At 47.9% G+C, this 12,839-nt stretch overlaps 1 protein-coding gene across 1 annotated transcript in view; it reads left to right on the top strand.

Moving 5' to 3' along the window:
- The window catches only part of LOC144115058 (sushi, von Willebrand factor type A, EGF and pentraxin domain-containing protein 1-like), a 541,580-nt gene extending 536,224 nt beyond the window's left edge, over positions 1–5,356 (top strand). The window contains 1 exon segment of the mRNA XM_077649191.1: positions 1,688–5,356. Within this exon segment, the coding sequence (XP_077505317.1) occupies positions 1,688–1,977 (290 nt within the window). The 3' untranslated portion in view covers positions 1,978–5,356.
- Positions 5,357–12,839: the final 7,483 nt, after the last annotated feature.

Here is a 12,839-nt window from a genome sequence, read left to right as displayed (position 1 = left end):
CCGAGGAGACCGCACAGATTACCAGGCTGCAGCTGGCAAGCATTGCCTCCTTTGGACGCGGTGCTCGACGTTCATGCTTTTCGAAGATATTTCCTCAGCGACGCGCGTGTTTCGAAAGCACCTCAACGTCATTCCCTTCACCGTACGCCGCCACGAGACGCCTTTTGCAGATGTTTCGCAATCGCGATGTATTCGATGCCCAGTCGGCTGTACTGAATGACGGTCGGGAGGGTAATGAAAGGTTTTCCTTCTAGCTATACACTGACCGCTGGCAGGAGCGTCAGCTGCATAGGCTCCCCCTGTTCAGCGGAATCCGTTACTGCGTATTTATGCAGCATAACTGAATGTACTGGGCGGCATTCAGGTCGTTCGTGGACCGGTGCGCACACATACCGAAGGAATACAAACTGCCTGCCTCAGATAAGGCAAAGCCGCATCACCGCTTGAGAGCGCTTATATTCACTCCTAAGCGCATATCTCAGACACAATAAACTGTCTAGATCAGTCGTGGCTTTTCCCGTTCGGTGGTCGTCGAAAGAAAGGCCACCTGTGTCCACTCGCAACTGCGCAGCACCGGAATATGTCTTCACATTTAATTTATGCGTGGCGCGCCAGGACCATGAGAGAGAGGCGCGACCGCTCTGGCAGTCAACAGCTAATCGGCTATAGTGCCGCAGAGCATGAAGTCGCGTGTTCGCTGCCCAACCACTGTGACGTTATTTCGGCGGACGCAAAATTCAGAAACGCATGTGTGCTGAGGTTTCCGTGCACGTAAAAGAACACCCAAATGGTCGAAATCAATCCGGAGCCTTCCACTACGGTGTCCTTCCTAAACGTAGTGTCGCTTTGAAACTTTTTTTTAAATGGATTTATGCGTGTCAGAACAGAAAAAGAGGGAGAGAGGGCCTTAATTACGGGAAAGGTGGAGAGGACGACCGGGGGAGCGGCGGGGAAACGGCTTCTACGAGTGCCCTGTTCTCGTCGTCTCGCGTTCGTATACCTTACAGTGCAATGCAACAAGCAGTGGGACGCAGAATAGAGCGAGGGAATGGGAAGGGAATATAATAGGTAGACAGTGTAGACGGAAGGTTATGATGTCATAATGCAACGAGCTGCATGCATGCATGTAGTGCTCGAAGCAACACAGTGGGTTATGGGACATGCACGTCGCGCTGTGTAAACTCTAGAATAATTTCCACTAGCTGGGATTTTTTTTTATTTATTGTGTAGCGAGGACTCGGCACAAAAGCACAAACACGGTCACCGTGGATGGAATCGAACCAACGACATTGTGCTCAGCAGCAGATCGCCGCTGAGTCATGGCGCAGTGATTGTTACAGGTGAAAGAACCGAACGACTCAGAAAAATCTGACGTGGCATCATCCGCTTGATCAGCGGCAAACAGGGAAGTTCGCTTTCCGCCCGCGCGTAAGCGTGTGCCCAGCCTTCTTTTGGGTCCACATGCCACGCAGGCCAACATGCGCCCATATACGGCACGAAGAGGTGCGCGCGTGTGAAACTTTTGCTCACAAAAAGAGATGCGTTCTATTCCGGCCCATTTCCGCGTTTCTGCTTCAAATGAAGGCTCACCTGTGTAGTTCAGCTTTACATATGTCCGCTTAACTGGCGCAGACGCGCGCTATGGGTGCCTGATCACTGCTGATGGACGCATTTCCATGGCACGCAGGCGTGCCGGCGTGCCAGTACCCGAGCGTACGTGACGGAGCGCGCATCTCGTCGCGGGTGAGCTACTTCTACCGCATCAACGAGACGGTGTCGTTCGAGTGTCCCGACGGATTCCAGCTGCGCGGGAGTCCCATGATCCAGTGCGTGGCCAAGGGCCGCTGGTCAGCCGCCGTGCCCCGGTGCCAGCCGTTCGCCCCCTCGCCACCCCTGCACGAGCGCAGGCTGAGGAGACACCGCCGCCGCTGGCCGCACGCCACGCCCGTGGCCGAGGCCCGCCGCTGGCGCCTGTGACCGGAGCGCTCCTCTCCAGCACGCGCCGAGCTGCATGCGTTAAGTCGGGGCAGTGGGTGGTCGGAGTGCGGCTCCCCTGGAAAGACCTATGGCGCCTGATGGGAGGCAACTCCACTCCCTTGCCTGGTGCACGCTTTGCTGCCTCAGCGTGCGCCAGGTTTCATCGCCCGCCATAGGCCTCGCAGCCGCGACACTCACTTGTTTTTCATTAGATCTAACCGAGGTCCGCAAAAAGCCCCGCTTCGTGATATGCTGTCACTGGTTGGCTGAGCCACGGTAGTCACGCTGCGCCCGCCGGGTTAGTTCTCACCAGAGGAAAACAGTGCTCTATTTCAAGCTAAGCGGACGCCCGGCGTGGTCCCGGTGCACAATGAAATAACGAGGCCGCGGCTGATCGGCTTTTGCCGAGTTCGGTAGGTTCGATCGATTTCAGCGATACTGTGGGAGTCTGCTTCCGACGCTCCTGCTTTGCTGACTGTCGCAATACCGGATGTTCGGTAGTGGTTCGCAGCCAGCGCATAAGGCACAGCGTTTCCCTTTATTTGCTTTTTTCCCCAGAATATCAAACTCAACATCTTCGACAACTGAGCCTCGTGCAGCACAGAGAAAATACATTTTATGCCGAACCAAGTACACTCAACGCAGCACCTCACAGTGCTGCAGTTTCCATACGCCTGATCTACTTCGGGTGTAGGTCATTGGAACGAATGTCGAGACTGCTCGAAGAAAGCGCTATGTGGGGTGGGCGTATGTGGGCGATGCATCTGCTGATGCGCGCAGCACATGGCGTTGCACGCCGTCGCAGTACTTGGTTCTTCTTTCTTTCTGCCTTCTTTCCTTTTGTGAACTGGAATGAAATTTAAAAAAAAAAACCTCCTTCAACAAGCCGAAGACAAGAAACAGCGTCTGCTCCGAAGATCTAGTTATGTGTAGCAGGACTCGTACCTCAAGCACTCGCAGATGGTAAACAAAGTTTCAACCGTTTCCTTGTTTCAGCATATAGTGTTTTGAAGTCGGAGTCTGCACACAGTGCTAATGCGCCGTGTGGAAACCCCGATAGCCAAAAGTCAGCGGCGCGTTAGCCGAGGGCCTAATTGTCTCGGAAATTGTCACGGTCAGACGAGGGAACGCTGGGCTCGGCTGGCGGCGTTGAGACGACAGTGGTCGGCGCAGTGCTTCGACGAATCTCCGGCAGCGCCCAGACTGTGACGCAACAGGGCACCGATCAGCCGGCGGACCATGTGGTGCGTCCTATGGGACTACTTTCTAATGTGCGCCTCCGTGTAGTGGACTCCGTGATGCGCGCGTCGCCCGAAGTGCCGTTATAAACGCTCTCGTTCTCGAGCGAGGAGAGAGCAAAACAAAAAAGCGCCAAAAAAAAGGAGAAAGAACTGTTTATGTCTTCCACGCTGACAGTGCTCGCAGCGACTTGTTTTACAAAGAGCGGAAGTTTTTGCCGATGAGTTCACATCTCTTGTGTCTTTTAACCGAGCCGCAAGAGCACAAACGTGCCAAGCCGTCATTGACGAGCCAGATGACGAATAGAACAAAAAAACTCTTTTTTTCGCCTCACATTCTTATATTACCGATCAGCCACCACTGAGAGGTAACAAATGGGCAACACAAAAATAAGGAAGAAATGGTTCTCTTCTTAGGAAGGTTGGGCATCAGAGCTGGGTAAACTGCAGATCGACACACCTTCTTTGAGGATACCATATGCTAAGAAATTAAGTGAACTCACAATTGGCCTTCATTTTTCAAATTATACAGAGCCACCCCGTCTCGCTCTTTTTTTTTTTTTGCCTGATGTGCGATCACATGCTCTTGCAGCCCGGAGAGAAGCGTTGTCTTGCTAGAAGCTTTCATGTCTATGTAGCTGCAGAGGTGTACCTGCCGGTCCTGCGCCAGCAGCAAAGAAAACCATGTCTGTTGCCCCCGCGAAGCTTTTCGCAATGTTACTCCGTTATATCCTCTTCTTGCGTAGACTCAACGTAAACCTGACTGTATACCCGTAGAATCGTGAAAGTGGCATCGTAGGTATACGAACCGGAACTGGCGAACCCCACGGTCGATGTCATCGTGATTATGTGTCATATGGGTGAACCACGGAGAAATGTTTGAGTGACTGATGTGTACTTTTCTTGGTAGCAGCGCGGTCACCTGGCGCGTTTGGCGTAGCGCTTCACTTTGCTAAGATGGAACACTGTCGGCTGCGGTCACTTCACAGGCCTGGAACATCGCCATCCGAGAGACATGTTGAGTCCCTTGGTTACAGCGCTCACCAGTAGAGCAGGTAGTCTTGCTTTATTTCGAAAACGCACTTTAAAAGTGGAACATGAACAGTCTCCACTGTGGTAACAACGGGCAGCTATAGCTGGTCGAGCTATTGGTTGCCGACCGTAAAATGCTTAAGAAAGCAGGTTGTGCCCGTCGCACAGCTGTAGACTCCAGATGTGGCCTGACCTGGCAATGGCGAAGCCGCCATGGCCTCGTCTGGGCCAGCGGTCCTGCCTCGACTGAGAACTAAAGACAACCGCCTCTACTGCAAAGTGCATCTCCGCGTTGCTGCAACGAGCAAGACTGGCAAGTGCAGATATGCATGAGGCTGGCGCGTTGTTCACAGCTGCGACATTGCTCCCATTTGCAGGCAAAGGCGGCGCAAGAGGCCCCTGTGCGTCCAGCTTCCCAGCATGAGCTGGGCAAGGTCATTTACTTCAGAGCCGGTTTTAGGATGACAAAATTTTGCGCGCACTCACAGGCCTGATTTATTCCCTAGCGTTCAGAATGTTTCGCGCGCTTGTTCCTTTTCGAGAGGCCACTGTCAACAACTCCCCTATAGTCTACAGTGTGGCTGGAAGGCGCTCGCCTCATTGCTGTGATGTGATCGCAATGGACGAACAGCGTAGTTCAAAAACGCCGCCGCTGACGAAATAGCAGCTCAGCATAAAGCGGACCGGTATAACACCAGCGAGAGGTTTGTGCGAAGGTTGGCGTGTATAAATTTGCATGTTATATAGTTATGTGTTCGAAAGAGTAGTTTTTGCCCTGCGAAGACGCTTTTGTGCGCTTGCTCGTTTGTGTGTCTGTGTGTGCGCGTGTGTCTGTGCACACAACGTAAGTCAGCTGCTTGAGAAACGCACGCGGCGCGCTCCTAGCACAGACTGTCGTCGTCCCTACGTTTCCTAGGTGTCCGCTCGGGTAGTATCAGTGCCTCGCGAGTTCGTGCTTTCAACTTCGTGGCTCTCTCGAACAGAAGCTGCGCAAAGTCGGCACGCGTTCTTTCGTACACGCGCTCTATCTCCATCTCTGTCAGCGTGTATGTGTGTGCGTGTTTGTGCTCGCTTTCTATATTTCAGCTATAGTCTAATAAAGCTATTGTTCCGCTAAAAGATCGATTTATTTCCATACATACAGTTCGCCACTGCATATTGCAGACATCCACCCACTTCTAAACCAGCACCACACGGTTCACCACGGTGAGTGAAAAACCACTTTACATCAGAATCGTCTGGCGTCATATTGTGCGCACGGTCCCTTAGGGAAACAGCGTTGCGTTTCTGGCGTCACGATGATGCACTCCTTGCAACACATTAGAAAGTCGCCATGAAGTCGGCTATCCGTCGTCTTGCAATGCGTTATGAGCGAAAATTGTTTAAGTGACACGCCAGATTTCCTTCACATTAGCTATCAGCTCCTCTAGTGATTTTCTCAGCGGTTTATTTTATTTATTTATTTATATATTTATTTATTTATTTATTTATTTATTTATTTATTTATTTATTTATTTATTTATTTATTTCGCATACCCTCAATCGCCGAAGCATTGTAGAGGGGAGTGGCTCACAAAAAGCAAGACCAGAACATAAAAGCGGCAGGTATATGGCACAAAATACAACATAAATCATATGGAGTGAAAGGTTAAAAAGCGAGAAAACGAATATAATTGCACAAGAAAAGTAGATAGAAAAGCGAAACAAGACATGAATAACGATAATAAAACGGCAAAAGGAAAAAAGGCATTAATAAACACTTAGGTGACATCACAAAAATGATTGAACCATGCTTGCCTGAAAAGAGCGTAATCTGGTATAGATGAGATATCTGCGGGAAGGTGGTTCCAGTCTTTAGATGTGTTTGGCAAGAATGAATAATAAAAGGTGTTAGTGCGACATATAGGAAGAGTAACCTTGTGACGATGGTCGACACGTGAGGAGAGGTAGCTAGGCGACATGATGAATTCACGATGTAGAGACTCATGGTAGTAAATTGGCGGAAATTCAAGCGTGAACAAGGCCCCCGTAAGCCGGGACCGAAACGTCATTTTTTTTTTTAAACTATATTGGTCGGCGCTTGAAGAATTTCCCCCATGAACATACCTGACCAGATGGGTTTCCGTCGAACCCTGGACTTCATGGTAGTAAATTTTATGAAACAAACAAATGCGAAAAATTTTACGGCGCAAAGACAGACACGGAAAACCGACATTAGACCTCATTAACGTTATGCTGGCTCTTCGGTTATAATTAGAAAGTACAAATCGAATAGCATTATTTTGCACAGTAAAATACCACCTAAATTCTGACGAAATTTCACAAACATTTCTAAAGCCATTACTCAAACATGATGTAACCAGCAATAAAAACGGGAACACACAAGAAGACGTCCACAGGACAGCGCTGGACTAACAACTGCAATTGTTATTTGAAGATGGCCTTCCCGGGTAACCAAACAACGCAAGCGTATCAGGCGCCCAAAAGCACCCACGTGGAACGTATACCCTAAAACACACTCAACCTTCATACGATGCGTAGACAAAAAATAACTATGTCCCTTTCATTCCTGTGCGTGCACACCCTTTTTCGGTAGCTTAATTTATTTATTCGTAAGCGACAAAAGACGGTGCACTGCCGCACGCATCGCTTCCTTGCAGCCTAATGTGAAAGGCCTGCAGTATCTCTCGTCCATCTCTGGTTTTTCCTTTTCCTAGTATGGGAATCTTGTCGAAAACCGGGACGCAGTTCCTACAGTGTCTACAGTGACGCGGAAGGTTATTCGGATCTGACATTTTTGAGACAATTATTAAGTTCGCGATCACTTAACGCATCTGCCGGTCCAACTCGTATACACCCTGCCACAGGAGAGGAGTATGTTGCACACGAGCCGCGTGGCATATATCAACAAACTTGTTAGCATGCTTGACTGAGTAGCCGTTAGCCACTCGCCTTCCTTCTTTGCCCTTCGCAGTACTAGAGCACAGACCTGGCAACCTACTGGGTGCAGAGTATGCCACTGTCACGCCTTGTCGTCGTCCCACTTTCTTCCGGTTGTGTGAGATGCCGTGCGAATAGGGTACAGCTTCTAGTTTCTTTGTTTTCAATAAAACATCAGTTATTGTTAGTCCAGCGCTGTCCTGTGCACTTCTTCTTGTGTTCCCGTTTTCGGTGCTGGTTACATTGTTTGATCCACACCAACCAGCCAGCATGGTTACTCTGTTGCAGCCGTTACTCATTGTCAGCTGTTATACGCTGTTCTCGTTCATTCCTTTCTGGCTTCACTGAGAAGCACTGGGACAAGCGCGGCACGCGCCGTGAGCGCACTATCTGGTCCCAGTATCATGCCGGCAAAATGCTGAGAGTCTAAAAACGGAGAGCCCAGACATATTGCCAATGGAAGTTCTGCATGAAAATGGATTCTTTTTTCATACCTCACTCCATAACTCACGAAAAAGTCGAAGCCATTCTTATTTTCCGAGCTTGAAGATGAGCAGTCATGACTGCTATTCTTTTTTTTTTCTGTTCAGGGAATGCAGCAACGTAGCAGCTTCTGTCACATAAACGAATGGCGAACCAGTTACCACGCAAAGGGGAAAATAAGAAGGCAGGTTTCATCTAATAAGCGGAAAAGACACAGTGATGAACACCGAAACATGTGCGACTCGCTCCATCGCTGGCTACGCGTCAAGCAGCGAGCATTGGCGCGCAATGTTTTTGCGCTCTTCCTCAGCGCAAACAACGATGAAAAAGGAACGAAACACGGAAAAAGAAGTGAGTAACGTATGATTAACCAATTTGTGAGAAAAAGAAAAAAGAGAGCGTCTGTTTCGCACTATTTATTCCGTGTTTATTTCCTTTTCCATTGTCCTTTGCTTTACGTATGTACTAGCTAGCCAAGCTGAGTGTGTCTACATTCCAGAATGCTTAGTTGGAAGTGAATTACCTATGTCGGGGCTCCGCTATACGGCTGTCAAGCTGCGCTTTCGAGAATGACGTATGCGGTCGACGTGTGGCCCACTCTCTGATGGGCAATACATCTTGCGCCCCAGGCTAAACGTCTATACAGGGTGCTTCACCTAAGACCTTACACCCTTTTTAAAAATTGTGTTTTTGGACTAGATGGGTCCCCGCCGCGGTGGCTCAGTGGTTAGGGCGCTCGACTACTGATCAGGAGTTCCCGGGTTCGAACCCGACCGCGGCGGCTGCGTTCTTATGGAGGAAAAACGCTAAGGCGCCCGTGTGCTGTGCGATGTCAGTGCACGTTAAAGATCCCCAGGTGGTCGAAATTATTCCGGAGCCCTCCACTACGGCACCTATCTCTTCGTTTCTTCTTTCACTCCCTCCTTTACCCTTCCCTTACGGCGCGGTTCAGGTGTCCAACGATATATGAGACAGATACTGCGCCATTTCCTTTCCCCCAAAAACCAATTACTACTACTACTACTACTACTAGATGGGTGCTTTTTCGGCATAGCATTGTCAGCGGTGTAGTACATCAGAATACAACTAAGCATGCTGGTTAATTAACATTGAATAGTTAGCTTTTAACTATTACAGTTAGGCTCCTTAGTTATTGAGAGGCGTGTAGCCCACCGTAAGTAATACCCACATCAGTTTTTAGAATTTCGAAAACGCGGTTATCCTCGGCGCTGTGGCCCAACAATTTTTGGCTACTTTGACGAGTCATGTGCGCTGGAGAGGTAGCTTTGCCTGCAAGCTTCTCTAAAGCGCCTGTATTTTGGCACGATGTAGGCAGAATTTTATGGGCCACAGCGCCGAGGGTAATCGCGTTTTTGAAATTCTAAAAACTAATACCGATATAGACTCGGAGGCAGATATAGACGGAGTTAATGTTACACAAAACATGCTTTGGGACACACAGATAGAATCCATATTGGGAAAGTTATCTCGTGTAGTTGGTGTGGTGGTACGGCTGAGAGCTCTTACCTTACAGAAAAAAGCTTCTTGTTCATAACAGCCTCTTTTTTTCTACGCTATATTATTGTCTGCTCGTTTTGGATACCACATCACGTAAGAATCTTGAGAAGATACATATACTGCAGAAAAAATTTGTTCGAGCACTATTTAACTTATCTTACAATGCCCACACACCCGTATTTAACCTTTATAATTACGAGTTAAGCTTTCAAGCGGTCGGTAAAAGAAAATTTAAAGTTTCTTCCTAAATTATCTAATTTTGCCCCGTACACGCATTCTTACGTCACAAGATACACGGAGCAGTGGAAGGCTGTCACTCCCCGAACCACTTATTCTACACAAAAAAAAATATCATACACACTACCAACACTTTTAAATATTTTTTCAAAAATCAGGTCTTGATTTTTATACATCTCATGTACTGTCACTCATTCTTTTTTAAATAACTGAAGAGCAGATTTCATGTAATTTGTGTTTTTGTCTTTATTTTTGTGCATATTTCATATGAAGTCAATTGCTATGTACGTCTATTTCCTGCTCAATCGTTGCTTGCCTTGTAAAGGAGGTTGCGGGCTCTAGTCAAGTCGCTTGCCTCTAAAGCGACTTTTACCCGCAGTCTCCTTCATCACTGGTGGAAAAAAAACGAAGCTATTATTACTATATTATTCACGGTGGACTACGCGGCTCTGATTAATTAAGGAGCCTAACAGTAATAGTAAAAAGTTAAACAGTCAATACTAGTTAACCAGCTAGCTAGTTCGCACGTGTTAGCTGCATTCTGACGTACTACACCACTGGAAATTCTATGCCAAAAAAAAAAGCTATCTTCTAACTCAAAAAGCCTATTTTTAAAAATTGTTTAAAGTCTTAGGTGAAAGAGCCTGTATACGTCTGGCGCACCATAAGCGCTTTAAAGCTCGTTGTGATGATATCGCAATTACGAAATTCTTGACTAAGAAGTACGAAGGTTTGAATGGTACACATAGTCGAGCTTGATATTGCCCTCATAACCAGCTGCGTTTTCGGGAAGAAAAAAAAAAGAAAGTAAGTGTGGCTTGTTGATTACAGTTTAAATACGGCCGCGGTCCTCCTCACAGAAATGTATGAATAGCGCAGTGATGTGCTACGACTTGTTAGTAGTAAAATTATTTGGCAATGACCCAAGCTCATGCCGCAACTCAGCATGACTAGAGAAGATGAAAAGCCTTCATGGGCAGCTTTTTGCACCTACGTTACTCTTTTCCGATTTTCCGGCATACATGCAGGTTCATGGGGCTCACATAGACAAACGTTATCGAACTTCATTTCTACACTACTTCCTAAGCACTTTCCCATTAGGCAATGGTATAAAGTAGAAAATATTTATTGCGTTTTGTGTCTTTATTTTTTCAGTTTTCCTGCCTTTTCGGAGTCTCGATGGTTATTACTGAGCTTAAGCGCAACAACTGAGCGATTAAAAAAAAGCCCCCTATTTTCATCACATCACTGAAATACGCAAACATATCGCGCCTGGTACCCCAATAATATGAAAGAGAAATATTCTACAGTCCAAATAATTCCCATAAAGAGCTATCCTATGACGGCCTCAAACACTGGTTTATCTTCGTTTTGGTTGTGAGGACCCTTCTTTTCTTCAAAGCTGGCTCACACTTAAGCACCACGTAACATTGCCACGTAAAAGTGTCCGCATAGATTTACCCAACAACGTAACACAGCAGAGTGACTTCGCCTAAGTGATGCACAGATATAAACTAGACGCCACAGCACAGCGAATAAGTTATAATTATATTGCCTGGCCGCCAAACGAATTTGGTGCTTATATGTTAAACGAAAGCAGCTGTCTTGTGGACTGGTGCTACCGGCGGTCAACGGCGAACTTCGCGCTACGCTTCCCAACCGAGAGTTTAATTAATGAAAGTGCGCGTCGGAGAAATGGCAAGCAGCTCGCGGCTTCTGATTCATGAGGTTCTTCGGGATAGAGTTCTTACAACCGTGGTTTTTACCCACTTGCGATTTTGCTGCCTTGTGCTTCAACAGGAAAGCCGTTTCGCAGGCTTTATATCGCTCCTTCCGTCTTTTTTTTTTTTTCGTATAGCTCTATGAATTTCCGAGTGGCTATCCAAAACATTAGAAGTGAATTGCGCCATATCAAGCTAAAAAAATTACTGAGGCGTGCGTTTAGTATAACCCCAAGGATGTAATTCTTTTGTTCAGATGAAAACAGGGAAGCGTCATATGTTCTGAGTGATCCCGTTCCGCCTTAATTCTTATAACCTAGAAAATATGAAGGGTTTAAAATTTATTTGGACGGTTTCGTGACTTTTTATGTTTATCGTTGGCTCAGAGCCCTTTGTTTCCGTATTTTCATTCTTCGAAACTCGGGGTTCAAAAACAGGGTTCTAATATAGAATTGATAATCAGGCAGAACGCAGGTTTTTCCAGGAACCACTACATGATTGAACTCTTAGGCGGGTATTTTTTCTGGGATAAGAATTGGGGGCTTATTCTCATTTCGCGAAATTCTGCTTAACATATTGTAACGAAGTGGTGACTGCACTCCGGAGAGCAGAAAGGCTGCGAAAATGGTGTCTAAACAAAACTCTTAATTTGGGCTGACTTGCGCCCACAATGGGCTGAATCACTCGGCTGCGGCGTAGCAACAAGCGTGCTCGGCTGTCGTCGAACAGAAAGCCCGCCGCTGTCGGCCTTGCTCAATTTAAAGCTGGTAGCGAACTTTCGAGATAAAGGGTGCTAAGTTACTAGAACATTCCGGAACAACGTAGAATCAGCTCTGCCTGGCTGCGATCAATCGAGATAAATCTAGTCGCGTCATGGGTCACAAACAAAGCGATAAGGTGGTGTCGCGGCAGATTTGAAAACGGAACACTGCAGAGATTCGCGGCATTACTCCCCTCTCAAAGAAGCATCGACCCGATGCATTAAAACAAATAACGCGACTAGCAACGTCACCGTGCGAAAATAAACACAGAGTGTGGAAATGCAGCGTCCTTTAGCGCGCATAATAGGGCTTCAGACGGACGACATGAACAAATTCTGATCGTACGCGGCGTCGCTGGGATGCAGTCATTGCGTCATGGACGACTTCATAAGCCAGTTCACCTAGCCGACGAAGAACCTTGTAAGGGCCGAAATAGCGGCGCAAAAGCTTTTCACTCAATCCACGGCGGCGAATGGGCGTCCAAACCCAGACTTGGTCTCCTGGCTTGTATTCACCGCGTTGCGTCTTCGTAGGTTGTAGCGTCTGGCGTCGGTCCGCTGCTGGTCTTTGAACCGTAATCGCGCAAGCCTTCGAGCTTCTTCTGCGTGTGGAAGTATAGGCGGCGACGTCGACGTTCCCTTCTTCTGTAACGTTGGGCAGCATGGCGTCTAGCGTGGTCGTTGCCTCCCTGCCATGGACGAGCCTAAAAGGCGTCATCTGGGTGGTGTCCTGCACTGCGGTGTCGTAGGCGAAGACGACGTAAGGCAGGATGGCGTCCCAGGTCTTGTGTTCGGCATTGACATACATGGCGAGCATATCGGTGATGGTTTTGTTCAGGCGCTCGGTCAGTCCGTTGGTCTGCGGATGGTGTACGCAGTTGTCCTCCGGTGGCTGGTTTGGCTGTAACGCAGGATGGCTTGCGTCAGTTCCGC

This window comes from Amblyomma americanum, chromosome 1, assembly GCF_052857255.1.
Source record: "Amblyomma americanum isolate KBUSLIRL-KWMA chromosome 1, ASM5285725v1, whole genome shotgun sequence".
In the NCBI taxonomy this organism is placed as follows: Eukaryota; Metazoa; Arthropoda; class Arachnida; order Ixodida; family Ixodidae; genus Amblyomma; species Amblyomma americanum.
The sequence above is the reverse complement of the archived record's forward strand: the minus strand, read 5'-3'. Positions and strand labels throughout refer to the sequence as shown.